Source organism: Eublepharis macularius, chromosome 18, assembly GCF_028583425.1.
Source record: "Eublepharis macularius isolate TG4126 chromosome 18, MPM_Emac_v1.0, whole genome shotgun sequence".
Lineage (NCBI taxonomy): Eukaryota > Metazoa > Chordata > Lepidosauria > Squamata > Eublepharidae > Eublepharis > Eublepharis macularius.
Window position 1 is genome coordinate 36,187,688 of NC_072807.1, and position 27,301 is coordinate 36,214,988.

At 46.7% G+C, this 27,301-nt stretch overlaps 1 protein-coding gene across 1 annotated transcript; it reads right to left on the reverse strand.

Moving 5' to 3' along the window:
- Positions 1-1,211: 1,211 nt before the first annotated feature.
- On the reverse strand, positions 1,212-26,840 carry SNX33 (sorting nexin 33). Its single transcript, XM_055002979.1, has 2 exons — positions 23,634-26,840; positions 1,212-2,275 (listed from the first exon to the last, which is right to left on the reverse strand). The coding sequence occupies exons 1-2, from the start codon at positions 25,072-25,074 to the stop codon at positions 2,022-2,024; spliced, it is 1,695 nt and encodes a 564-aa protein (XP_054858954.1). The 5' UTR covers positions 25,075-26,840; the 3' UTR covers positions 1,212-2,021.
- Positions 26,841-27,301: the final 461 nt, after the last annotated feature.

Here is a 27,301-nt window from a genome sequence, read left to right on the forward strand (position 1 = left end):
GTAGACTTGGGGAAGAAAGCTCATTTTATAGATAAATAAGCACCCTGGTAAAAGCCAGAAGCACCAAACCTACCTGGGCAGTTTCTGAGAACCAAAGACTGAGAGGTGAAAAGGGTAAACCTTCGAGAGAACCTACGTTTTGGTGACCAGGTCTGGTAAATCTCTGAACTGGGGAAAGGAAGCAAAAATCTCTCCTCAGCATCTATGTACTGTAGTTTAGCCCAGTTGAAAAGTATTCAATCCCTTGGGAGATTTCAGGGGTGAATTCTAGCGGGCAGGTGGGGTCCATGTTTTGCACGCCAAAAGTGATAGGTGGAATCAAAAGATCTCAGGTAATCGGTATGGGGAAAGACCCCCTCCTCTTTTTTTCCCCATGAGGCCCTGGAGAGCTGCAGCCATCAAAGTAGGCAGTCTTGACTGATAGGGACCAAGGGTTGACTCAGCATAAGGCTAGTTTCAGATGTTCAAGGCCCTCTCAAGAAACCATCGGATCTGGTGGCTATATACTAAGACACAAATGTATGAAGTTCACAAGTTCAGGCTGGCAAACCCAGGGAGGTAGAAGTAGAGAAACTAGAGGAGAAAAGAGAGGGAACAGTTTCTTCCTGTCCTTCGCCCACAGGGAATCAGCTCAGGCCTAAAGAGTCAAATCCAATCTTCTTTCAAGATGGCCAGAGGAACACCAGTGTAGTCTAGCAGTTAGAGTCCATGCTGATCCCTGAAGAGACCTGAGTTCAAATCCTCACTCGGTCAACAACAGTGCAATCCTATGCAGAGATATTCTTAATTTCAATGGGTTTAGAATGCAATAATTCTTCACAGGGTTGCACTAGAAGGTCAATAAGGGCTTGGGCATCGTCCCTCAGCTTAGCCTACCTCACAAGGTTGTTGTGAGGATTAAACAGAGGGAGTCTTATGTATGCCTGCTTGAACTCCCTGGAGTAAGAATGGGAGAATAAATGTGTTTGAAAGATGGGTTGGGGGAGCGTGGAGGGAAACGGGAACTTTCCAGTCCAGTTGAAATGCAGCTTTGCCTTGTCAAAGCAAGCTAACACATTAACTCTTTTGAGCTGTGCATTTTCTTCACCTTTCATAATTTGTACATCCATGGCCAAGTCTGACCCCTGCAAAAAATAATTATTATAAAGTCGTCAAAAGCAAACACAACAAGCTGTACCAAGGCAGTTCCAAGCATCTTTCTGATTTCAAGAGTACAAAATAAATGCTTATTTCCTTCATGCCATTTAAAAACAATTCACAAAGGTCTCAGTGCCTTCTTTTCACCATTTCCGTTAAAAAAGCCATTTATGTGTGCATTCTCCCACCCCCACAATTAATACCCCCTTCCTTATTAGTTATTGTAACCCATTTAAGCAGCACTTAGAAGAGTACAGAGCCATTTGCAAGCCACGTCTCATTTATTGGAGGGGTTATGCTTTATTTCGCTTGTATAATTAGGAGGACGTAATTCTAGAAAATCAAGCCTGAGGAAGAAAAAAAAACAGTTCTGTTTTTTTTTAAAAAAAAAACAACAACGAAAGATAACTTTTTTCATGTAAACAGTGTTGCAGGGAGGCAAGGGCTGGTGTGTGTGTGTGTGTGAAAAACAAAGGAGGGCCTCCTCTTGAGGAAGGAGGAGGATATATTCGCTGGAATGTCACAAATGTCGTTTGCTGAATCTCAGCAAACCGGTTCGAATGAAACAATGGAGTTTAAATATGGAGTTTGGTCACAAGTTCCGTAAGCTTCCCTTTTTCCTGCTTGGTGTTTATTTTTTTTTGTACATGAAGTCGAATTCCCTGACTCCGACACGCCATCTTTTCCAACTTTATATGGACAGATCTGGCTACACTATGCGTTTCATAAAGTTTTTTCTCCAAGGAGGATAGAGTAAAAAAAACAAAACGGTCCCAGCATAAGTGTAGCAAATAACCTTGATTGATAGGACAGGGCTTGGAAGATCCGCATCGGAGGCCGCCCGGTTCAAAAGAGAAGCCGGGCAACTGAAGTTTAGAAAAACACTAGAGATTATCATACATCCGCAAAGTCTTCTCCAACTGCTGACTGACTCTCTGGTAAAAGAGGATTTGTTGCTTCAGGTAAGACTGCATCATCTTCTTGAAGTCCAATATGCGCCTCTCGTGGAAGTGGTTCATTTCGGCTTGCAGGGCGAAGCCCACCACGCGGCAACGTTTCCGGATCCCGTCCGCCTCATCCTGGTCCATCTTCCCTTCGTCGCTCATTCGCTGGCTTTCCTTCACCTTGGCAAAGGCGCCTGTGAGGGGAGAGGGCAGAGGGAAACAACACAGAACGGTTACAAATTTCAGTCGAGGACTTTCGTAGCCCGAATCTTCTGTGCTATAATCCATCCCACTTTCCTCTCCAAGGATCTCGAGGGGGCGCTCAAGATTCCCCACCCTATTTCACCCTTACAACAACCTTGTGAGGTAGGTTAAGCTGCGAGACTGTGACTGGCCCAAGGTCGTGCAGTTATCTCCAGACGCTAGTCGAACCATTACACCACAGCAACCCTCAAGCGTCCAGGCGAATCCATACTGCCCCCCACCCATCGTTTCAGAGATCGAAATGGGGGCACTCTCCTAAAAATCCAAAGTTCAATCCCTTCACCACCACAATCTTCAAGATGCTGTATTGGTCTTTTCTGGAGTTGCCATCCTACATGGTTTGAAAAAGTCAAAAACACAACGGTGATTTAAGTTAGAGATTTGCTAGGCAATGTAATTAACCTACAGCCTGTTGCCAGCACTTCAAAATAAGTTAACATTTTTATCCTACCCTGTCCAGAGTGGTATGCATGGTTCTCCCTCCTTTTTGGCCTCACAACAACCCTGTGGAGTAGGCTAAGCAGTGGGGGGAGGGCACAGTAACCCAGTGAGCTTCATGGCTGAAAGTAACTTTGCAACTTGGTTTCCCCACCCCGGTTACAACACAGTAACTATTGCATCATGCTGATTCCAACAGCATGTGCAAGTCTCTATGCGACATAGATCTATAACAATGTGCATTAATGATAATTTGCATTAGTGATAAGATGTATACACCGTTCAGAGATTCCATTTCTAGAGGTTCTGGGATGGAGACTAAAACACAAAAAGTAACAGCTCTAGCGATTCATGCTAACATTTTAACAAAGAATCCCCCCCCCCCCCCGGGACAAGGTAACAAAATGTCTTAAAATGTCTCTGGTAAATAGAGATAGTTGGGGCATGTGGAAGACAGAAAATCTTGCAACAAACAACAAACAAAAGTTCACATAGAAAAACAAAAAAACAGAAACAAAAAAACAAACTAATACATGAAAACATAGAGGGAAACATACCATTTAGACATTTTACAGAATTTCTTTAAGCTCGTTACTTAATCAATAACTCTTCCGTATTTCCCGTATCTTAATTAAACATACAACTTCAACTTTACTGCGAAGATATCTGCATCCCCCCCCCCATACTTCAGCCTATCATTTGTTGCCAGCCTTATAACTCTAATTTTCATATCCACAGATCATTAGCTCTGACTTCTCTTTTGCATACAGAAAGTCCATGAAAGGTTTCCAGATCTTCACAAAACTGGCTGTTGTTTTGTCCCTCAGCAATTCCGTCAATTTTGCCATTAAAAAAAAAAAAGGAAGACAGAAAATCGTATGCTCCTTTAATAGGAAGATGTATTCAGGTGCCCTCGGTTAGACCTAGTTCTGAAGTGGGAAATCTCTGTCTGAGCTGTACCACTTTAGATCTTGCAAGACTGAATGATCCGTACCCAAAAAAAACCTCCCTGCATTTGGAAAACTAGGTGAGAAACTGAGCTAGACAGACCTCTTCTTCCACACATCCTCGTGTTCTGTATGCAGGGATCTAGAAAGTATGGAGAGGCATTTGATCAACTGAGCCCTCGCATGCAGTCAGGAGTCGTACAGTCCAGACAATACGCTTACTCGTGAGTCTGTGTGCTCTGTGATTTGGGTTTAACGAAGGACCATCAGGAGGACTTTATTCTTTCCTCCAGGTTGTTGGCAACTCTAACAATGATATGTAATTGTTTTTGCCATTGTGAAAAGAACCCATCTGGTCCCAATTTCTAGACTGTCGTGGGCCAAGTGAGGAAGGAAGGTAGCTGATCCAAATGTTAAATAATTCGAATTATTGATGTTTGGGGGAAATGACTCTGTCGTCGGGCCTGTGTAATACTGTCTTCTGTTTTTAATTGCAAAAATCAGGACCGTTTTTCACAGCCAAGGGAAAATAATTTTTAAAAGAACAGATCTAAGGATAACTTAGGTGAATCAGCAAGTTGCAGCAGAAAGTGAGAAAAAAGCCCACGGGGTTTACAGGATTTGTCTTATCCTGTGGTAGGGTAGGTGGGTTATGATCTGGCAAGCCTGGTGGGCATGCAAAACCACTCCACCCAGCATTTCATCGTCTGGGATTGACCTTTGCCACCATCCTCGCCGATGTGCTAACTTCCCATCTGTGGATTCACCTGTGCCAAAAGGAAACTCGGGGCTATAAGTCTATTGTACAGGTAACACATGACCTTTCCATAACAGTGTAGAAGGGAAGAAGGTTAGAGCGTGTCTGCCAAGGAGCTAGAAGGCCCAGGTTCGAATCCTCACTCTGCCACGGAAGCTCGCTCGGTGACCATAGGCCAGTCTCTCTCTCTCAGCCTAGCTACCTCACAGGATTGCTGATGCAAGAATAAAAAAGAGGAGGGAAGAACAGTGGTTGGGGAGAAAAGCGGGGTAGAATTAGCTAAGTAAACAAAAATAAATACAGAGGAGTTAGCCGTGTTAGTCTGTAGCTGCAAAACAGTAAAGAGTCCAGTAGCATCTTTAAGACTAACCAAATTTATTGTAGCATAAGCTTTCGAGAATCACAGCTCTCTTCGTCAGATGCATCTGATGGGGCATTCCGAAGTGTGAGCCTCCATCTGCAGTCTGGGGTGGGGCAGTCCCTACCAGTTGCAGGGGAAACAAACAGCAGCAGAAGGTACTGTTGCCAACAGGCCTGGAGAAAAAAATGTGTTCTCCCTTTAATAAGTGTGGCAACGGGCAGGTGAAGTTTTCCCGAAATGGAAGTTAGTATCACCTAATAAATTAAGCCTCTGTTAGAGGGACCAGACATTTTTACTCCAGGAAGTTGGCACCTCCACTTGAAGGCACTACCCGTTATGGAAAACAAGATGCTGATCTAGTTGGGCTTTTTTGATGCTCAGGAACAAGGTTCCCCAATGTGGCACCCGTGAACACCATGGCACCCACCAAGATTTTCAGAAAGTGGGTAGAGCCTAAGGCAGAGCTTGTTATTGGCTGTCCTCATTTAAATGAAAGTTTTTTTATACTGGAGGACCAGCCAGTGGTTCCTTTATCCCTTCAGGCTGGCTCTTTCTTTCTTTCTTTCTTTCTTTCTTTCTTTCTTTCTTTCTTTCTTTCTTTCTTTCTTTCTTTCTTTCTTTCTTTCTTTCTTTCTTTCTTTCTTTCTGCACAGGCTTTCTTTCATTTCTTTTTGTTCCTTTTCTGCAATTCTTTTGTAAAGTCAGCAGGGAGGTGTTCCATTTGGCTCCTCCTCCCACAGCAACCATTTGGGGTTTGGCTCCTCCTCCCATAGCAGCCAGTTTGGATTGGTGCTCACTACCCCCTCTCAAAATTCCAAAAGTGCACGCAGACTCAAACGGGTTGGAGACCCCCTGCTCTAGAACTTGTCCCCCAGCCTCTGCCAAGGGATGCCGTGGTTCCAGATGTGCAGGGCTTGCTTAACAGACAGGAACGGAAATCTCTGGGGTAAAGAGAGCACTCTGCTGGGAGAAAGTTTTGAAAGGCATTGCCCTCGAACAAGAAGGCTCAAGTGAGTCTTGAGTTCCCTTAGAAGAATCCTGTCTCTCCCTGTGCTAAGCAATCCAGCAAATGGCTTGCCTCGAAGTAGCCATTCCAGTTGTATGCAATAAATAATTCAAACCACTTGCTTAATGCATGAGGCCGTCATGGGAGGCTGTGCTTGCTTTTACAGCAGCCCTGCCATCTGCACAGTCTTCTGTTGGCCTTACTCATGTGTAAAATCGCTGCCTGTTTGCAAGAAAACAAGAGCAGCAACGGTATCCAGGAGGCTCGCTCTTGGGAGAAGGGTAATTTTGCTGTGTGGTTCATGTCTATAATTAATTAGGTACTGCATTTTTCTCAGAGTGGATACCTGTTACTGACAGGCACTGGATCTGTCTCTACTGCTAAAAAGATACCGTCTTGCTGTATTTATAGACTGGAAACGTATCCGCTCTTACGGCAACTGCAATACACACTGAATTTTCCACTGTCAAAATTCTAGTACTGGCTGAGGATTATCATTTCTGGGTTGGGAAATTCCTGGAGATTTAGCAGTGGATCCTGAGAAAGATGGGGTTTGGAGAGGGACCTCTACGCAGTAGAATACCATAGAGTCCACCCTCCAAAGCAGCCATTTTTCTCCAGGGGAACCACTTTCTGTTGTCTGGAGATCAGCTATAATTCCAGGAGGTCTCCAGGCCTTGCCTGGAGGTTGGCAACCCTATCTAGGAGGAAGTAGGCCTGGAAAGCAGAATCCCACCAGCTCAATGGAACTTACTCTCAAGTAAGTCCATGTGCAATTGCAACTTTAGCTGAGCTTTGTCCCCCGGTGATGACCACATTTTTTAAAATTTAAAATAGTTGTTTTTATTTCCACAAGGTGCCAAGCAGATATATTTATTTCCACAAAGCTCAAGGCAGCTTACAAATTGTAGACATACACAACATATTTAGAGATGTGGTGCTTTAGAGTGAGGGTGGTGCGCCTCAGTTAGTGGAGGTTTGAGAAACGCTGATAATAGAAGTAACCCAGGTTCCCCTTCCTACTTCGGATTTATTCTAACCCCGTTTGAGGATCCAATCTCTGTTTCACATTCGCCAAGGCCTGAGCTGCCAAGCCCTTGATACGGATCACTTCCTGGACATTGCATTCCCTTCTCCACCTTTATCCTGCCGTGCAAATCTGCCCAGGGTTGAGTCCTAACAGTTTATTCTCTTGCTCTTTCCTGTCTTTCGCTTCCCTGTTTACATGGAGCCATTAGGTCCCTAAATGACTAGGAGGCCATTAAGCCGGCTGAATCCTAAATGAACCCGGCCCAAATCTCTGCGTAGACCAGTTTAATGTGTTTTAAAAGCAGAGGGAGAATCGGCTTCCGCCAGTCTGAGCGAGTGCAATAGAATTCCAAAGTAAACTTCTAACGTCAAAAGTAAGTGTCTAGACGGATGCAGCGTTGTGTAAGTTTGCCTGTTAACCCAGCACTCCCAAAACATCTTATGGAAGAAATCTGCTAACAGAATTTTGTCTTTCTTCAGGAGACCACAACAAAGACCTAGTCGATGGTCAGAAACTGAGCCCGTCCCACCCATGTTGGTATTTCCCTGTCATACATCTCTACACGTCGCTTTCAAAGGTTGCCAACTACAGCATTCTTCTGCTTCACTAGCAAAAACCAGGGACTGATCCTGCACAAATGAAAAACGCGGGCAAATCGACACCATATACAGAGACTGAAAACCTCTTGTTTTGCACAGAATGCAAACACAGCCTTGCGCCATGTGCTGGTTGCGAGCCTTCTGAGACATATTAATTGGAAATTATTTTTCTTCCTGCATGGTTTGCCAACGGCTCTTGAGTCAGGTGGCTTTTCCCAAAACAGGAAGAGCGTGTCATATACAAGAACTGGCCCTAATGACTTATTCCTGGTAAATCACAGGCCCTCTTTTTCCTGCTGGGAAATGCCTTCTTAAAAAGTGTGATGCGTGTTAAAAATATAAGAGCAACTGTGCTGGATCGGACCCATGGCCCATTTAGTCCAGCATCTTGTTTCCAACCAGAGGCCTCCAGATGTCCATAACCAGGGCACTGAGGCCAATCCCTCTCTTTGTCGTCGTTCCCCAGAAATGAGTGTTGAAAGGTACACTGCTCCTGCACACGGAGGATCCATTTAGTTGTAGTGGCTAATAGCCATTGGTGAACCTCTCCTTGGTGAGTTTCTTGGCTTGTTAAGTCTCCAGGTTTCATCTTCCTCCACCAGGTTTTTTAGACTGGTGTGGGGATAAGACTGCCAACCTCCAGGTGAGGCCTGGAGATCTGGAATTACAACTGATCTCCAGACGACAGTAATGCCCTCTTTGGAGGGTTGGCTCTATGGTGTTATCACCTGCTGAGGTCTCTCGTGTCCCCAAATCCCACCTCTCCTGGTTTCAGCCCCACATCTCCAGGGAGTTGGCAACCCAGGCACTCTGCCCCCAAAATAGTGCTCAGAGAATGGGCTTTGATCCAGTAAATCCCTCGTCCACATTTTGCCTCTCTTGTCCATTCATGAGCTAGTATTAGACACTCTACTCTCCCATGGCCTAAATCTGTACAATATAATACTGGCCTCCCTTCTAGGGCTATTGCTAGAATTACAGAAATTCTGCAAAGCACTTTGTACCACGGACTGTCCCCCTCCATATATACAGACTTACTTTAAGTGCCCGTACATAAAAGGAGCATTAATGCCCCATCTAGGGGCCAAGCTACAAGTGATGAATGACACAGGTTGGACACTTGTCAGCTTCCCTCAAGTTCTGATGGGAAATGTAGGCGTCCTAGTCTTGCAGCTTGGCTCTCTGACTGCTGTCCAATGGACTTTTCAACTGTCACTTGTCCAACATTCTGCCAAGCTGCCTACATTTCCCATCAAAACTTGAGGGAAGCTGACAAGTGCCCAACCTGTGTCATTTGTCACTTGTAGTTTGGCCCTAGCACAGCAGTCTATAAAAATAATTTTTTTAACTAGCTAGCTACCACAACCCAAGGTCACCCAGCTGGCTTCAAGCAGAAGAGTGGGGCATCAAACCTGGCTCTCCAGATTAGAGTACAGCTGCTCTTAACCACTACACTAAACTGAACTCCAGATCCTGGAAGGAAATGGCAGCTTTGGAGGATGGACTCTGTGGTATTAAACCCATCAGAGATCCTTCTCCTCCACAAACCTGCCTTCTCCAAGATCTGCCCCCAAATCTCCAGGAATTCCCCAAACCAAAGTTGGTATCCATATTCCCTGTTCCAAAATGGTTTTATATCAATAGCAGACCAGCAAGTGCAGAGTAAATAAATACAGCATACAGAAGGAACCAGATGGAACGGTAAAAAAAGGGTCTTTGGGCCACAATCCCAGAAACAAGGAATGGAGAATAAACAGTCCCACCCTTCTTTGCAGGAGATGCCGGCGTAGTCAGTGGGAGATGCCGGCCTTCCTCCTACCGCAGATTCCAGAGTGGAAGAATGGTTTCCTCCCCTCCCTGTCCTGCCGCCTTGAGAATCCGTTAAGATGGCTCGCTTTTCTTGCCATTTCTCTCCCTCCTGGAAGAGCACTGGCATGTAAAAAGGAACGCTCTTTTAAAGAGTTTTTATCCCCTCCTGTTGCATGACCCAAGGCTACAATCCATTAACAGCCAAGGCCCAGGATAAAGCTGTAGAGTAGACTTTGATGAATACCCCCCCCCCAATAAGATTCCTGTTTATGACCTCCGGCTTTGGCCCAAGGGGGCTAAAAATGTCTGGAAAAGGAAGTGGACAGCCTCAACCAAGCTTTACAAGGTATCAGATGAGGAGAGGCCAGAGATATCAGCAAAAACGGCCCTAGTATTAACTTGAGAATCATTCTTCATTTCTCTCTTAAAAGTAGGGTCATACTTCTAACACCCCAGTTCCCATACCAAAGACGACTGCCTATAACTTTACATCTGGTTGAAGGGTCGTCTACTCCATCACTACACTGCGCCGTACTCACTTACTATCCTGTCCAATGTTGTTTTAAAAGGCAAGGGTGGGGGTTGTAAGTATACGGGGGGAGGAAGAATTGTCCTACAATCTGTTGCTCTCTCGACAATTCACAACATGTTTAATCTGGTTTTTGCTGCGACTATTTTTAGTTATTTATTATGACACCATTTTCCAACTGTTTTTATTCCGTGCTGTGCTAAAGCCGGGAAGATGTTGCTAATTGGTCTTAATCCATGTTTTTGCCTTTGTTTTCGGTTCCCGCTACTGGTACCAATTAAGAATATTTACTTCTGTTTTATTTGATTCATGAGTATGTAATTTTTTAAAAAAAATGTGCTGGGGGATAATGCTTTGACTAGGACTGATGAAATGTGGGTTGAAATCCCTTGTCTCAGCCATCAAGTGTACTAGGTGAGCACTTTCCCAGAGCTCATCCTACCTCGCAGGGGTGTTGAGAGGATAAATTTGGTCAAGGCACTATGTATGCTATCATGAGAGCCAGTTTGGTGTAGTAGTAAAGAGCACAGGACTCTAATCTGGAGAACTGGGTTTGATTCCCCACTCCTCCACTTGAAGCCAGCTGCGTGACTCTGGGTCAGTCACAGCTTCTAGGAGCTCTCTCAGCCCCACCCACCTCACAGGGTGTTTGTTGTTGTGGGGATAATCATGACATACTTTGTAAACTGCTCTGAGTGGGTGTTAAGTTGTCCTGAAGGGTGGCGTATAAATTGAATGTTATTATTATTATGAGCCCTGTGGAGGAAGGCATTTAACTTCTAGAGATGCTGGAGAGAGGGCAGGACACTGCAGAGCGGCTATTCTATTGTACTGCAACCCACTTTTCTCCCTATGTGGTTCTGCCCCATTTCCAAAAGAGGTTTCAAAGGAACTAATGGAAAAGCTAGGATTTCACCCAGACCAGTGGAAATTTCTACAACCCTCTTGCCAAGCCTAGATGTTTATGCACATATGAACATCCTCGAAACAATGGTCTCCACTGAATAAGAAGAGTTATTCCAAAGTTCAGAAGGGCTGACCTGCCGACGATGAAAACCATTTCTTAAATAAATAGCAGCGTCCTTAAACTACCCCTGGAGGCACTCCACCATTCTCACAACAAGCCTGTTAGCCAAAGGAGGTTGTTTTCTTTCAGGGTAATTATGATAAAGAGGATCTTGAAAAATGCATTCCAGAATCCTGAGTGGGCAGAGCTAGACAATGGGGTGGAGGATTTTGGAGCATCACTTTGGGGGCGGACGGGGGTGGGGGGAGGTCAAAGGAAGACCAGTTTTCAAAGAATTATTTTTAACCATCAATTTCCCAAGCTCTTTTTTTTAAAACACAAGCTCTCGTTCTTTATATGATAGCTGTTGTCACAAAGTTATTTTTATAAAACCGTGTTTCAAAATATCTTGAATAAGACAAATATTTGCTTGGCATGAGGGAGTGCGCCAATGCCCACACCCCTGGTACAGTCCATCATAAAGGTATATCCCCGGCCTCTCTCCAACAGGCAAATCCAGAAGCAAAATAGGGCAAAGATTTACCATGCAGAGTTGCAAAAAACTAGGCTCCGTCCTGAATGGAGTGGCACTAGGCTAGGATTCCTTCCCAGATGTCTAAAAACCATTTTTCCTTCACTCAACGTTTTCCCCTATTGATGACTACTGAAAAACTCTTTTGAGAGCCAGCAGTGGACTCTGGGGCATTGCAAAAGGTTCTAGGGAGCGCCGTAGGGTACCCCCTGGATCCCACCCAACAATTGGCTTGCCTAGACACATCTTCATACAAGAGGTCTACTTGTATGCAATGCAGCAGTGAGTAACTCCCACAAACGTGCTCCATTCCTTTGACTAATGGAGGGGAGGAATCATACGCTGCAATCTCAAGGGCAACTCTTTCTGGATCAGGCCCACAGGCCACGGAGTCCAGCATTCTGTTTCACATACCGGCCACTTAGATGTCCTTGGAAACTCTGGAAGCAAGCCAGTTCCCTCCTTTCTTTCTCCTATGATTACCAACCCCCAGGTGGGTCCTGGAGATCTCTTGGAATGACAACTGATTCCCCAGACGGCAAAGAGCACTTCCCCTGGAGAAAATGCAGCATCAGAGAGCGGAGTCTATGGCATCACATCCCTGCGGATATCCCCTCCGTCCAGGCTCCACACCCAAATCTCCAGGAATTTCCCAAACAAGCGTTGGCAACCTAACTTGCTCCCCCACTGCCTCTGAACATGGAGGTTCCATTTAGTCAGCATGACTAATAAGGACTGGTGGAACCTCTCTTCTGTGAACTTGCTTAGTCTTTTTACAAAGCTTACGGAACTTGTGACAAGTTCTACAGCCTGTGGCAGTGAATTCCACAGATTAATTGCCCTTTGATCGAAGAAGGACTTGCTTTTCTCTGTCCTGGCTCTTGCTGCCCTCTGTGAATCTTTGGTCTGATCCAGCATGGCTGCTCTTTATGTTTTTAGGTGCTAGGGAATGCATTTCCCCTGCCTTTTAGATCCCATTTTGGAGAGCCGCAGCCAGTCAGAGCAAACGGGACCCTGTTTGCCAGTCGATCTAAGGCATCGTTCCATTTGAAAAGCACACCATTAATAACTGGGGAAACATTGGTTTCCAACTTCATGCCTATTTAGTGGAGAAAGGGGGTGAGTGTTTGGTTATTGTGTGGCTGTCTGGCACCCAAATATGAAAACACATCCTTAGGAGGCAGCCATTTTGGTGTAGTGGTTAATAGCAGCAAGACTCTAATCTGGAGAGCCAGGTTTGATTCCCCACTCCTTCACTTGAAGCCAGCTGGGTGACCTTGGGTCAATCACAGCTCTCTCAGCCCCACCCACCTCACAGGGTGATTGTCGTGGGAATAATAATAACACACTTTGTAAACTGCTCTGAGTGGGCATTAAGTTGTCCTGAAGGGCAGTATATAAATGTTGTTGTTGTTGTTATTCTGGGAAATCTCCAGGCTCCATGTAAGAATATTAGTTCTCTCAGGGCCGTCGTCACACGGGCTTTTATTTAGCGCTAAAATGGCGCTATTTCCCGGCAAACACCCACCTTATTCCAACACTGTAGCGATTTTCTCTCTTCTGCTTTGTGCTTGATAGTCGCGCTATTTTGTGCCTCAGTGTGAATGCCTCACATCGATGTATTTCACCTCACAACGTCCTATGCCCTCCCTTCAAACCCAGAATCCATTTCTTCCTGCGACTCCCCTTTTTTTTTATTTTATTATGTCTTTATAACGCCATAACGACATAACACAATGCAAACTTTCTGCTGAAGTAAAAATGACTCAATCGCCATGGCAGAGTCGTCAGCGATGGGGATCACGCCAGACAGGGAGTTTTCTGCGGGCAAAGGGCTATTTATATAATTTCAAAGTTGGAAAAACAAAAGGGTCGTAATGTTTTGCTCTAACGGGATGTTTATATGCTGTTATTCCGTTATAGCGGAATAAAACGCCAGAATAATTTTTAAAAAAGGGGGGGAGGAGCTGCTTCTGCACGATTAGAGAGAACAGAACAGAGTGCTTCGGTGTGGAAAGCTGGTGGCGTGAAGAGCCGTTAGGTGACCCAAAGAAACGTTACTGTGCCGATAACAGGTAGGACGCTATATGCTGTAAATTTAACGGAAGAGATGCCCGTGTGACGACGGCCTCAGTTAAAGTTGTGCTAAGCAAACACTGTGCAACAACAACAATATATTTAGATATTTATGCCCCATGTCCCCCCAACATCATTCTCCGTTTTATCCTCACAACAACCCTTGGAGGCGGGTGAGGCAGACAGTGTATGACTGGTCCAGGGTCACTCCGTGTGCTTCCATGGCAGAGAAGGAATTTGAACCTGGGTGTCCCAGATCCTAGCCTGACATTCTAACCACTCCATCACACAAGATATCAGTCTACACAGACCAGGGTTGAGGCCCTCAACGGTTCTGCTTTACAAGCTTGCCTGGATCTATCCCCCCTCCCTTGTTCCCTTCTAAGCGCCTGAAATTTCTCCTTTCTACATGCTCCGAGATATGATTCATGCCTTTCTGAGAAGTGAGAGTGTTGGATTCCTCCACATCCCACCTTTAAACCACAGGTGTGGTTTTTAAATCTCCATGTGAGTCACAATAGGCACAAGGAAAGAACAGAGTCGTGTTCTCATTCAAGTTCTTCTGCTATTAAAGAATCCATTGGCTGTCGTCATTGACGGACGCAGAGTAGACATGCCCTTTGGATCTTGCTGGAAAACGGAAGTCAGGTTCACACCAGTAGCAGTCACATGACCTGACTGCAGTGCTTAGTTCTCGTGGCTCCTTCTTACACGCCCTTGGCCGTCGTCACACAGCCATAAATTTAGTGCCAAACTAGCGCCATCTCCCACTGAATGCTCACCTTATTCCGGCTCTCTTGCGATTTCGCCATTCTCCCCAATTCACGCTTTGTCACTCTTTATGTCATCTTTATCCACTTCCATGTGAATGCCCTGGATCGACTATGAACGTTTTGCAACACCAAAACGCTCACTCTCCACGATCATCTGTCACACCTAACACTGATTCTCCTGCCCTACACTCCCACAAGCCCCAGCGCGACCTGCAATTAAGCCTCAAAATATTTTTTTTTTTAAAAGTCAGCCTTATAGCGCTATAGTGCTATTCTGTCACTGGCGGGAAACCTCTGCTACCTATCATGGTTGCCTTTTGGGTTGGCCCACCACAACACTGGTATAATAGAAGAGTGATATAGCACAAATATGTGAAAAAAATTTTTTTTAAGAGACGGGGGTTTTAGAGCCCCGTTTCCGGAGGCCCTTTGACTGACCGTCGAATCGCGCTTTTCCCTTTTAATGTGACTGACTGGAAGCGCAAGCAGTTGTTGAAAGATGGGAAAATCTGTTCTAATAATGATAACAGAAGAAACGATTTCTAGTGCAAAACTGACGAAATAAGGGCCCATGTGACAACAGCCCAGGTTAATGCCGATCACCACTTTGGGATCAGAACCATACACACAAAAAGAGAGAGTGACGGCGTAAGACTGCAAATCAACCAATATAACCGTCACCTACTAACTAATACAACTTGCAAGAATATTCAACACTCTTATATGCAAAATTACAAAATTTACTCATACAACATTGAATCATAAATGTACAGTCAAAACAACTCTAATAGAATAAACGTGTTAGGGCGTGTATCGCACTCCAAATGAAAACAAAAAGGGGAGGGGAGAAAATTTTCAAACCGATCCCCTGTATTTTTTTGCAGAAACACAATCACTTTGAATAGGGCTAGAAAAAGCCTCTATGCAATTTTATGCAGATTTCAATACATACAAAGCACATACATGTTGCTCAAGTCAGTATTTCAACAAAAAGTAAATTGTGAAAATGAAATCGACATTTTTTCAAATTGTAACTGAACGGGTCAGCCAGCAAGAGGTCCCGTTTCCGGTATCCCCTTCTTCAGACCTCTTGTTTTGACTGTACATTTATGATTCAATGTTGTATGAGAAAATTTTGTAATTTTGCATATAAGAGTGTTGAATATTCTTGCAAGTTGTATTAGTTAGTAGGTGACAGTTATATTGGTTGATTTGCGATCACCACTTTGGGGTCAGGAAGCAATTTTCCCCAGGCCAGTTTGGCTAGAGATCCTGACGGTGTTTTGCCATCTTCTGGGCATGCAGCAGGGGTCACTGGGGCAGTCATGAGAGGGGGGGTAGTTATGAATTTCCTGCATTATGCAGGGGGTTGGACTAGATGACCCTGGAGATCCCTTCCAACCCTATGATTCTATGACTTTATAGAGACTTTATGTCTGAGAACTGGAGTGTGTCAAATGGGTTGCCCTGCATTTTGGGAGGACCACGCTTTGCAATGCTCCACAAAGTTTTAAAAGACATTCCCCGCAATCAGAACACCAGCTCAGCAAGGGGATGGAAATGTTCTCTGCTGCAAAGCTTGTTTTCTAATTGCAGAGAGGCGTTTGCACAAAGGGACGTTCAAAGGTGGAATCTCACCCCTACAGCTGTCTACCACCACGTTCTCCCTGAGTGTATGAAAAAAGCCTCAGAAAGAGATTGTTCTGGGTGTGGAGATGCTTCAACTGGAAATGCCAGAGATTACACCAACCCTGGGTTTGAAAATTCCCAGATTTGGGGGTGGATCCTGGTGTATGGTTGCCAAACTCCAGGTGGTGACTGGAGACCTCCCAGAATTACAACTGATTTGCAGTCTACAGAGAACAGTTCTCCTGAAGGGAATGGCTGCTTTGGAAGGTGGACTGTATGGAATTATACATTGCAGGTCCTTCTCCTCTCCAAACCCCACCCTCCCCAGGCACCCCCCCCCCCAAATCTCCAGGAACTTCACACCCCAGAGCTGGCAACCCTAGTATGGGGAGGGAATGGTTTGGAGAGGGGAGGGTCTCAGCAGGGTATAATGGCAGAGAGTCCACCCTCCAAAGCTGCCATTTTCTCCAGGGGAACTGATCTCTGTTGGCTGGAGATAAATTGTAAGTCCAGGAAATCTCCAAACCAGGCCTGGAGGTTGGGAATCCCTAGTCCTTCTGCATGCTAAGCATGGGCTCTGCAACAGAGATACACACAAACGAGCAAAAAAATTCAGTTCCTGCAAACAGCAGCAACCACCCTTTGGGGCTGGAGGTTTGGGAAGCAATCATCCCAGGCAAAAACAAAGCAGAATGCATTTTGTTGTAATTCAAGTTTTTTTTTCGTAACGCCTGGGCACTGTGCCAAGGAGATAAGATTCTCCCTGGCACAGAAAGGACAGTGGAGCTCTGTCCCACAAGCGACGGGCAGTGCTTTGTATCTGGGGAGGCACAATTCTGTAGGGTAGGAAAATGCAGAATGTGAGCAAGAAAAGCAGTTTCTAGAGAATTGTCTTGGTGTGGAGGAGTGGTTGGGAAAGGCAAGTTTCTAGTTCCTTTGGCTATCCATGTGGAAATCTCAGGAACCAGAAGGAACAACCGTATAAGATTTTCAGTATCTGAGAGTGGAGCATCAGATACACTGCCCAGGATTAAGCTAAAAGAATTCAAGTTTTAGAATAATTATGTGACATAAAAAGGGGGAAATGCACAGTTGATCAATACACATAAAATATGCCAAATGTAACTTGTCTTGGCACACAATTTTAATTTTAAGCACGGAATACCACAGGGGCAGAGGTGTCTGACAGCCAGTGTAGCAGTTAGAGTGTTGTGTCATATTGCCACTCGGCCATGAAACTTAGCGTCGGATGGCATAACCTACCCTGCAAGGTTGTTGTGAGGGTAAATTGGAAGGAAGGTTTTTCCTGGTGGTAGGGTGTGGTAAATGTGATTGGTAGCTTCTGAGAACAATGTTCTTAGCGGTCATTTTTTTTTAAAAAAATCAGTTTTCGCAAGAAAAGAGGGGAAAGTGTAAATCTGGTGGCTCAGAACTAAGAAACATCTAGTCAAGTATCAGTGGCCCACGAGGTGCTTCCCGGAAGCCAACAAGGAAGGCCCAAAGGCAACGTCCTTTCCCCCCCATCCTGGCCTCCCTCAAACAATTGACATTCAAAGGTATACTGCCACTGAACCTGGAGGTTCTATTAAATCAGCAAGGGTCATAAACCATATATAAGCAGCAGGAAGAGCATTCACAAGATCACTTAATGCCGATAACCTCTTGCTTAATAGTCTCTTGCCCTTTCGTTCCCATGGGTTGCCTTGAGAATGATAAACATCCAAAGGATGTATTGTTGAAGGCTTTCACGGCCGGAGAACGATGGTTGTTGTGGGTTTTCCGGGCTGTATTGCCGTGGTCTTGGCATTGTAGTTCCTACAAAGGAACTACAATGCCAAGACCACAGCAATACAGCCCGGAAAACCCACAACAACCATCCTACAAAGGAACTACAATGCCAAGACCACGGCAATACAGCCCGGAAAACCCACAACAACCATCCTACAAAGGAACTACAATGCCAAGACCACGGCAATACAGCCCGGAAAACCCACAACAACCATCCAAAGGATGGTTCACAGATGCATTTGGTTGACTCGAGGGGGTGAGGGGATATTGTAGTTTCCTGCTGGTCTAACTTCACTTCTCTGTTTTCTAAGGTTTTGAGATGCTGTTTCTCTTCGCTGCTGCTGACAAAACAGCAATGCTGGCTACTGTTTGAGGTATTAACTTTGGCGGGTGGTTTATTGCTCTGTGCTGGGCTGTGGCTCCGTGGTAGAGCATCTGTTTGGCATGCAGAAGGTCTCAAGTTCAATTCCCAGCATCTCCAGCTGAAACAACCAGGCAGTAGGTGATTTGCAAGACTTCTGCCAGAGACTCTGGAGAGTCACCTGCCAGTCAGAGCAGGCGATGCTGACCTGGACAGACTCAGTAGAAGGCAGCTGCACATGTCCACACCGTCTACACCTTATGTGTAGACAAAGGCCCAATGCCCATCCATTGCCAGCTCCTAAAGTCAAGTAACATAATAGGCTGTGCTTGTTCACAGATGAACTAAATGCCTTGCAAAACTTATTATGGGAGCAGGTTGTTTGAACAGAGTTCACCAAGGGCCACAGCGTCCTACAGGTTTCATTTCTGGATGCAGGAAAGCCCAGAAAAGGTGCACAGGCACTATGTTGCATATGATGGAATGGCTACATGTATGACTGACAAATGTGCATGCTGTGGTCTACGGTGGGCCATGGCTCAGTGGTAGAACAGGTGCTTTGCACACAGAAGGTCCCAAGTTCAATCCGCAGCATCTCCAGTTAAAAGGATCAGGTGGGAGGTGGCATGAAAGACCTCCACCTGAGACCCTGGAGAGCTGCTGCCGGACAGAGTAGACAAGACTGGCCTTGAGGGATTGACGGTCTGATAGATTACATATAAGGCAGCTTTAGATGTTCATACAAAAAATAAATCCGCTGGAGCAGCAGCCGCACATGTCCAAATCGCAACCCCACCCAACCACGCTTTAGATGTTCGCACGTTCAAGGCTTACATTGCAAGCTGCCTTGAGCAATTTTAAGGCTCTGGCCTGGTGGAACACACTCCCAACTGAGATACGGGCCCTGCGGGACCTATTACAGTTCCTCAGGGCTTGCAAAACGGAGATGTTCCGCTGGGCCTTTGGTTGAGAACAAGCACATTGTCCCCTTCCTGTTTGCCACATTCGCGCTGGGCTATGCTGCAGCTAAGCACATGGGGTTTTTTATATATATTTGTTATAGCCTGAATTGACCATGGTGCCAGTTTGTTTGTATGGTTTTTATGCTTTTTAGTTATGTATATGGTTTTAATCAGGGCTTTTTTTCTGGGAAAAGAGGTGGTAGAACTCAGTGGTGGAACTCAGGACCGCACAATGATGTCACTTTGGGTCAGCTGGAACAAGTTTTTTAAAGTTTAAATTGCCCTTGGCGAAAATGGTCACATGGCCGGTGGCCCCTGGAGATCAGGGGGCGGGGCCACCGGCCATGTGACCATTTTCAAGAGGTGCCGGAACTCCGTTCCACCGTGTTCCAGCTGAAAAAAAGCCCTGGTTTTAATTGTATAATATATATTGTTAGCCACCCGGAGCCTGTTCGTGGGGAGGGCCGAGTATAAATTTGATTAAATAAATAAATTTAATCAATCAAGATGGTTCTCATCTCTATGTGACCAACCCATGCCAGAGATGGGAACAGTGACAAAGGCGATAAAGAGATTATGGCACTTTTGGACTAGGGAAAGATATGGCCCTCATATAACAGTTGGGTTATTCTCCCACCTCCCTCTCTCCGGCTGCACTACACCTGCTGTCCACTCCCCACACAGCCATGAGGACTAGGATCTTGTGCGTGTCCCCTCCTTCCCCCCCAAAATTGTGAACGATTATTTTTGTCTGGAAGCTGAATTCTTTGCCCATGTACACATCCTGCAAAACTGTGGCATGTCTCCAGGGACAAACAGGTTGTGCTGCATGCTGGGAGAACGTTTGCGGCCAGATGGGTGCCACACTTGCCAAAAAACTCGGCCAATCCTTGTTCTCATCTACGTTAAAGACAGGAGAGGATACACAAAGTTATGCCATACGGGACCCAATACCTGGGTCAGCAGAGAACAGCAAAAACACAAGCCCCGTTGAGAAATAGGCTGGTGGGGTATGGGGATAAACATCCATTATTCTTTTATTCACTGTCTGGATTCTTGGGGCAGTGAGGGAGCCTTTAATGAAATCTAAAGCCACCTCTCTTCCCCAAACCCAGTGCTGAAGTTAGGTAACTGAGGTTGCCAGCTGCAGGTTGGGAAATTCCTGGAGATTTGGGGGTGGAGCCTGGAAATGGCAAAGTTGGGGAGGGGCCTCCGCAGGCTATCGTACCATAAAGTCCACCCTCTAAAGCAGCCATTCCCCAGCCACCACCTACAGGTTGCCAACCTTAAGGCAACTGAACAGAAGGGTCTTACAGGGCTGCACTTTAGACCATGCACATTTTAAATGCAAAGCACAGAAGCCCGGTTCACACGTGACAATGAAAGCACACACGTCTTGCATACATTATTTGAAAGAAAGAGCCAATGTGCGTTCACTTTTGCAACTGAGAGCCAAGCTACAAGTGACGCCTGACACAGGTTGGACACTTGTCAGCCTCCCTCAAGTTTTGATGGGAAATGTAGGCATCCTGGTCTTGCAGCTGTAATGGAGAGCCAAGCTGTAAAACCAGGACGCCTACATTTCCCATTAGAACTTGAAGTAAGCTGACAAGTGTCCAACCTGTGTCAGGCGTCACTTGTAGCTTGGCTCTGAGACCAGAGACCTGGATAAACGTGAGGTTTGTATCACACCTTCAAGCTGCTCATCCATTGAATGTAATATGAGAATTACTCGATGCATGTATTTTTAAAAACATTAAGCATACATTGCACATGGATCGTATGTGTGTTTACTGTAACTTGTGAACAGGGCTACCATGAACTTTCAATAAGCTTGCCCCCCATCCCAAAGCCCAAATGCACATGGTGTGACCTGACTGTATGGCCCTTTACTCAGAAGTAAGTCTCACTCGCTGGCTGCAGCTTTCTTTTAGGGGCCATAGCTGCGTTGGGGCTTCAAACTTCTGCCCCAAAGTCTGCCCCAAGAAGGCTTATCCACTAGCTTTCTCAACACCATAACTGGGGGATGGATGTCACAAATTGTTGGGAGACACCATCATTGTATGTGAACAAGGGGAGAACTAAAGCATGAAATTAGAGCACTAAACAGTGTTAATTGGTTTTAAATGAACCCCGTCAGTAAAAACATGACTTAATTATCTGTCACAAAACCACTTTTCCCAGCTTGCATCAAATTCTAGCATCACACAGAGGACTAACAAGTTTGTTAGGGCGTAAGCTTTCAAGAGTCAAAGCTCCCTTCTTCAGCGCACCATCTCTGAAGAAGGGAGCTTTGACTCTCTAAAGTTTACACCCTGAAAATCTTGTTGATCTCCAAGGTGCCACTGGACACAAATCCTGCTGTTCCACTGCAAACTAGCATCACACTATGATGTCGCTGGGGGAAATGGGGGAGAGGAATTATCCTTTGTAGCTAACAATGTGAGGGGCAGCAGTATGGGTACACTTTTTTGCTCCACCTTGCTGTGTTAATTTGTATGGAATTAACTTGTACAGAGGAGAATTCAATAGTGAGAGCTCCCCTGCCCTAGTCGGAAATGGTGCATTTTGGTTACTTTCTAACTGTATCTCCATAACCACCATCCAAGCACAGCCCCTCCAAGCACAACAGTGGGTCCCGTGAACTTTGCCCAGGTCAAGATGCAGAAACAGGGAATCTAGAACGGGGACGGTCACATATCCGCCCTCCCCAAATGCTCCTGTGAGCAAGATCTCTGATTCCCGTTCATGGGATACTTCGGGCTCCCTTGTTTTGCAAGGCCCAAGACGGAACGTCTTCCACTGGGCAACACTTAAAATATCTCAGCCACAAGAGGCCACATCCCATTGTTCAGCACTTCTTCCACAAAACAAGCCCCTCGGATTGCCAGCTCTGGGTTGGGAAATTCCTGGAGATATTGGGAGTAGAGCCTGGAGATGGTAACGTTTGCGGAGGGGCCTCGGTAGAGTATAATGCCATACTGTCTACCCTCCAAAGCAGCTATTTTCTTCAGGGGAATGGATCTCTGTTGTCTGGAGATCAGTTGTAATTCCAGGAGAGCTCCAGCTACCACCTGGAGGCTGGCAACCCAGCTGGTGTGAGTCTGAGCAAAAAGGGGATCAATCTGAGATGGAGTGCTATATCCCTAGGAGGCAGCTGTGTGTAGTAGATCAGGCCTTGGCCGGAATCCTGAGACCCAAGGTTCCAGCCAAGAGCAATTTGATTGGGAACAATAAGAATGCCCTTTCATTTGGAGTACATTTCTCTTTAACATTAATGTGAGCCAGAAACATCCCCTTCCCAAATCGAAGGCACATGCTGATCAATGCAAACTTTTAATTTGCCCTAACCTTCCTTCTTTCCTTCACCCACCTTGGGTTTCAGTTTCTCAGTCCGCTGCCCGTGCTGTGCCTTTCCATCTTGCCTCGGGGCTCTCTGTCCCTTAAGTTTCTCAAACTCCTGAGATCTCTTTCCTGTCCCCAGCCTGCCTGACAAAGCTGTCCCTGCAGCCTATATGAGGTTTTAATCCCCAGCCAAACTGACAATTTCCCCTTCCCTCAAGACTCTAGCTGGAGAATTTGGAATGTTTATGAACATCCCATGCCATCACAGATGTACAGATGCTGGGGAATAGCAGGACTGGAGTCTGGTGGCACCTTAGAGACCAACAAAATTTTCAGGGTATAAGCTTTCAAGAGTCAAAGCTCTTTTCTTCAAACAGAAGGGAAGAAGGGAGCTTTGACTCTCAAAAGCTCATACCCTGAAAATCTTGTTGGTCTCTAAGGTGCCACTGGATTCAAATCCTGCTGTTCTACTGCAGACCAACATGGCAACCTACCAAATGCTGGAGAATGAATGTCATTGATGATGTCTCTTCAGTAGTGTGTGTCCGAAGACCAAGGTTAACATTTTGTCGCTGTTTTCCTTGAAATTATGACCCACATCCTGATACTAGCCTTGGGCAAGTTATTTCTGGTCACGCAGTTTTCCTCCAAAGTGGATTCTAAATGTGGAAGCCTTAATTATTTTTATAAATTAAACAACTCAGAGAACAGCATCCATTTTCTAATGAAGGGCTTCTTCTATCTGTAAGATGGTGTACTCCACAAAAACAGGAATCATGCTTTATGAAAACTGGTCATCGATCCAGAGGAGTTAGCCATGTTAGTCTACAGTAGCAAAACAGCAGAGTCCAGTAGCACCTTTAAGACTAACCAACTTTATTGTAGCATAAGCTTTCGAGAATCACCGTTCTCTTTGTCAGATGCATCTGACAAAGAGAACTATGATTCTCGAAAGCTTATGCTACAATAAGGTTAATCTTAAAGGTGCTACTGGACTCTTTGCTATTATGAAAACTGGGGAACTCTCTTGTTAGGTCACAGTTTCCTTAGCTGTTGACTCTATGGAAGTATCCCTCTAGAAAGTATAGTAAGATGAACCTGTTACTGCAGTACTTGGAAAAGAATTGTGTTATGCATGCTCTGCGATTTGCCAGATGCTATAAGGAGAGCACCCTTATCTGGCAACATTGTTTCTCGGCAGCCGGAGAATAATATCTGAAGTTCTCCATCTTACCCCCGAATGACTCAATTAAATACCAGTTTGGCTGCATTGCTGTGGTATTCCCACCCACCCACCCACCCTTAGGCCACAGAGGAAGCAAGGTGTGCCCTATGCTTACCTTTCTGAAGATGAATAATATCTGGGAAGTTGGAAAGGAGTCCTTGGTACAAGGACAGCATGTCCAACATGAGGAAAAGATCGTTCTTGGGCTGCTCAGCAAACATCTCCCCAACTACCTCATAGGTCTTGCCCGTGTGGGAAATGGCGCCATTGAGTGCATCCAGGCTGTAAGGCGGGTCCATTTGGAAGGAGTGGCTGATGGCCTGGAATGCATTTCCCAGCTTCTGGAACTCTTTGCGGAAGCCTCCCACATGCTTCCGCACCAGCTCGGAAGCCACGTTGGTCAACTGCAGGACGCTGTCGTCCATCTTCTTGCTGAAGGCCTTGAAAGTGTCCACTCTGTCCTCCACGTCTTGTAGGTCCTGGTGTTCCGTCGGGATCTGGAGGGTCAGCAGGAAACTGCCTCCCACCATCTCGTCTTTCTCCGCCCGACGCTTGCCCATCTTCCACTGTTTGTCGTCATGGCAGTTGAGGAAGTGCTGGAAGCCCTCGTACTGCGAAAGCGTTGGATGGCTGGTCATGTGGTCCATCCACAAGATCAACCTCCGTTTGCGCTTCTCAATAAAGTCCTCCTCGAAGCGCCCCGTCGCTTGCTTCTCGGGCAAGTGCGGCACGGAGATGACCGTGAACTTGTGCAACAGGCGGTTGTACAGCCAATCAAAATGTTTGTACCGCCGGTAGACTGGCGACTTGCTGTTGCTGGGAGTCAGCCGGTAGGAGATGTAGCTCTTGATGCCCTTGAATTTGGTTTGCTTGGTTGGGTCCTCCACCGAGCACATCAGAGGGTGTGGGTTAGATCGCCACTGGGGACCCTTGGAGCCCATGTCGATGTAGTAGGCCTCGGCGATCTTGGACAGCATCGGCACATCTCCCAGGATGAAGGCCTCTACTCCAGACCGGACAAAGGAAGAGAAGCGGTTCAGATTCCGCCCCACAACGCTGCCCCTCTTGGAAGACGTGATGCTGTCCTGCCTCTCCAGAGTGGGTTTGGGCCGGGAGTCCATATTGTTGTGGTGAAGGTATGGCCCGGGATACTGAAGGCTGGGAGAAGGATGCCCGTTGGTGCTGGATCCACTTCGGGGTTCTTCCACCACCGTACACCCGTCGTCCCAATCGTCCCAGTCATCATCGTCGTCATCTTCAAAGCTTCCCTGGTGGGAGATGCTGGTGTTGGAAGGGGACACGTAGAAGGACGACCCATTTGCAGGGGACCCACTGGGGCTGCCGGAATGGTCCGTATGCATTGAGGCTGACCTGGAGCGAAGGATCTCTACATAGGATGCAGGGAAAAGACCCTTCTCTCCCCGGCTGTTCATCCCCTGCAGCCATCCGTCCAGAGAGTTCTCGCTGAAGATTACCAGCTCTTCATTCTCTTGGATGCTAATTTCTTCCTTGTTTTCGCTCTGGAAGTTGTAAAGGGCTCTGGCTTTCAGCGCCATGGCTGTTCCTTGGAAGCAGCCCCAGCCACTACTGAAGTTGCTACCAGTCAGCTGAAATACAACACTTCTCTGGTGCCTTGAAATCTACAACAGCTCAGTGGTAAAGAAGAAGAAAGGCTTTGCAGACTCTCCCGGGAAAGAACAATATAATTATCCTTTTCTTACGAATTAGCACCGAGGTTTATAAATTCCAGCCACTTTGCTGTCTGCATGCTCTGGCTAAGAAAAACATGCCTGGGGCAAATTGAACAGCATTTTTGACCCCCGTGTTTTAGGTGATAGATATGGCCTCAGTCAGATGCATAAATAACCAGAAAATTGGCATCCTCGTGTTGATTTTCTCTTGCAAACCGGTTCTGCCTGAACCATCTGCCTTTTTTTTGTTTACACTAAAATTGCATGTAAAGATTAACCATTGCTATCCAAGAAAGATCCAAGATTTTCCTCTTTCTAAAGATATTTGTTTTATAAAAAATAGAGCTTTTGAAAGTACATCCAGTGCAACACACACCAGGGTGCGGGGAGGGGGTGCCTTTTGTGCAGAGAGAAAGAAGAAAGCTCACTGCTATTGTCGACAATCCAAACAAAAATATTTTGCAAATTCCTGTAATCCCTTTTGGGTCCGCTTCGAAAGCCACAACCCTCCGGAGGGGGGGAGGAGGAGGAAGAAAAGTCGCAAATCAATCCAAAACTGAATGGGTCACGCCTTGGTTTGAAAAAGAACACAAACACACAACCCTTCCTTCTCCACGGGGCACCCTCAGAGTTCACGTGAACTTTTTAACCCGAAAGCAACAGAAGAGGGAACAGAAGAAGAAACGTTCGTCTCTGTCGCTCTCTCCCCTGCAGCCCTGGAGGGAGAAAAGTTTCCAACACACAGAAGTGTCGTCCCCGTGTTCCAAAATAGCATTCACTTCTGGAAGCTTTGTTTTCCCAGCCACCGGCGAAGCGTAAAATGCTTCTTCCTTCGTTCTTGGTCAGTTTCCATCTGAAACTGACACGATCAAAACATTCGCAAGAGCCGCCGCGGATTTTTTGCTTTTTCAAAGGAAGCCAAAGCAAGGAGGAAATCAGCTCCCGAGAAGGTAATAAATTCCTGACCGTTCACGAAGGACGCCGCAAAAGCCACAGGCCATCCGATCGCTGCTTTCCAGACAAGAAAATCCCACCATCCGGCGCGGGCGACGAGGAGCCGCGGATCTCTCTCCGGCGAGCGCGAGGGGCGATCACAACAAAGTTTCCCCCGGGGTTGCTGGGGGAGGCGTCGGCTCGCGTGGGGAGGGCAGAGGGGAGGGCTCCGGCACCACGGCGGCACTTCCGCTCGGGAAGAGGGCTGGGAATCCGGAAAGCAAGCCGGCCCGGCGGCGCAGAGGCGATCCCGGCGGCGCCTCCACTTTGCGCACCAGCTAGCCGGGCGCACGCCTCGGACGCTTTCTTTGCCTCTCCTTTGGGAAGCCTTGGGGTGGCGGGAGGTTGTTGCAACTGCACTCTCTGGAGAGAGACTCCCCCCCCTCCAGGTGCAACTTTTGTGTTTGCACCCTTCACTCTTCTCCGTGCGCAGCTCTTTTGTGTTTGCACGCTTCACTCTTCCCCGTGCGCAATTCTTGCGCGCCTGGCTGAGGATACCTCTCCAAAGGTGCCTCTCCTTTAGCGCGCGTCCCTTCTTTGCACCTGTCTGTGCAAGGGGGTGCCTTTTATTGCACAGCAGCGACCGGCGCCCCCCTTTCAGCCTCTACCCCCCAATTTATGGTGGCTTTTTCTCTGGATCCCACGACGCCGCTGCCCGACTCGCTCTCTCCGCCTCGGTCACCCTCCCGGCTTTTCCATGACGCAAAGGAGGCGAAGCTGGAAAGCGTGCCAAAGCTTCGGCGGCGGGCAAAGCCCGAGTTTGCGAAGGGAAGGAAGCGGCGAGCCAGCGAGGCCCCAGCCTGCCCTCTGCAGGCGGCGCGCCTTGGACGCTCGCCCGGCTCGGGGCTGTGCCACCCTGGCCTACTTCTGTTGGCCGGCGTGGCCGCTCTAAATTTAGACTGTAAGCTCTTCGGGGCAAAGCCGGGTTTCTTGGCCCGCTGCTCTTGAAAGGGAGAGGGAGAGCATCGGTGGCTTCGCAAAAAGGCAAGGCTGGGTTTTCCCCCTCCATTTTATTTGTTTATAGTCCGCCTTCCTTGCTGACAGTTTAAGGTCGGTTGGTCTGCAGATTTGAGTCCAGTGGCACCTCCAAAATACCCTG

Bases quoted from the DNA above. Each gene is read 5' to 3' on its own strand.
- SNX33 (XM_055002979.1), bottom strand. From the start codon at position 25,074: ATGGCGCTGAAAGCCAGAGCCCTTTACAACTTCCAGAGCGAAAACAAG. The intron at 2,276-23,633 runs GTAAGCATAGGG...CTCCCCTCACAG, and splicing joins TATTATTCATCTTCAGAAAG to GCGCCTTTGCCAAGGTGAAG.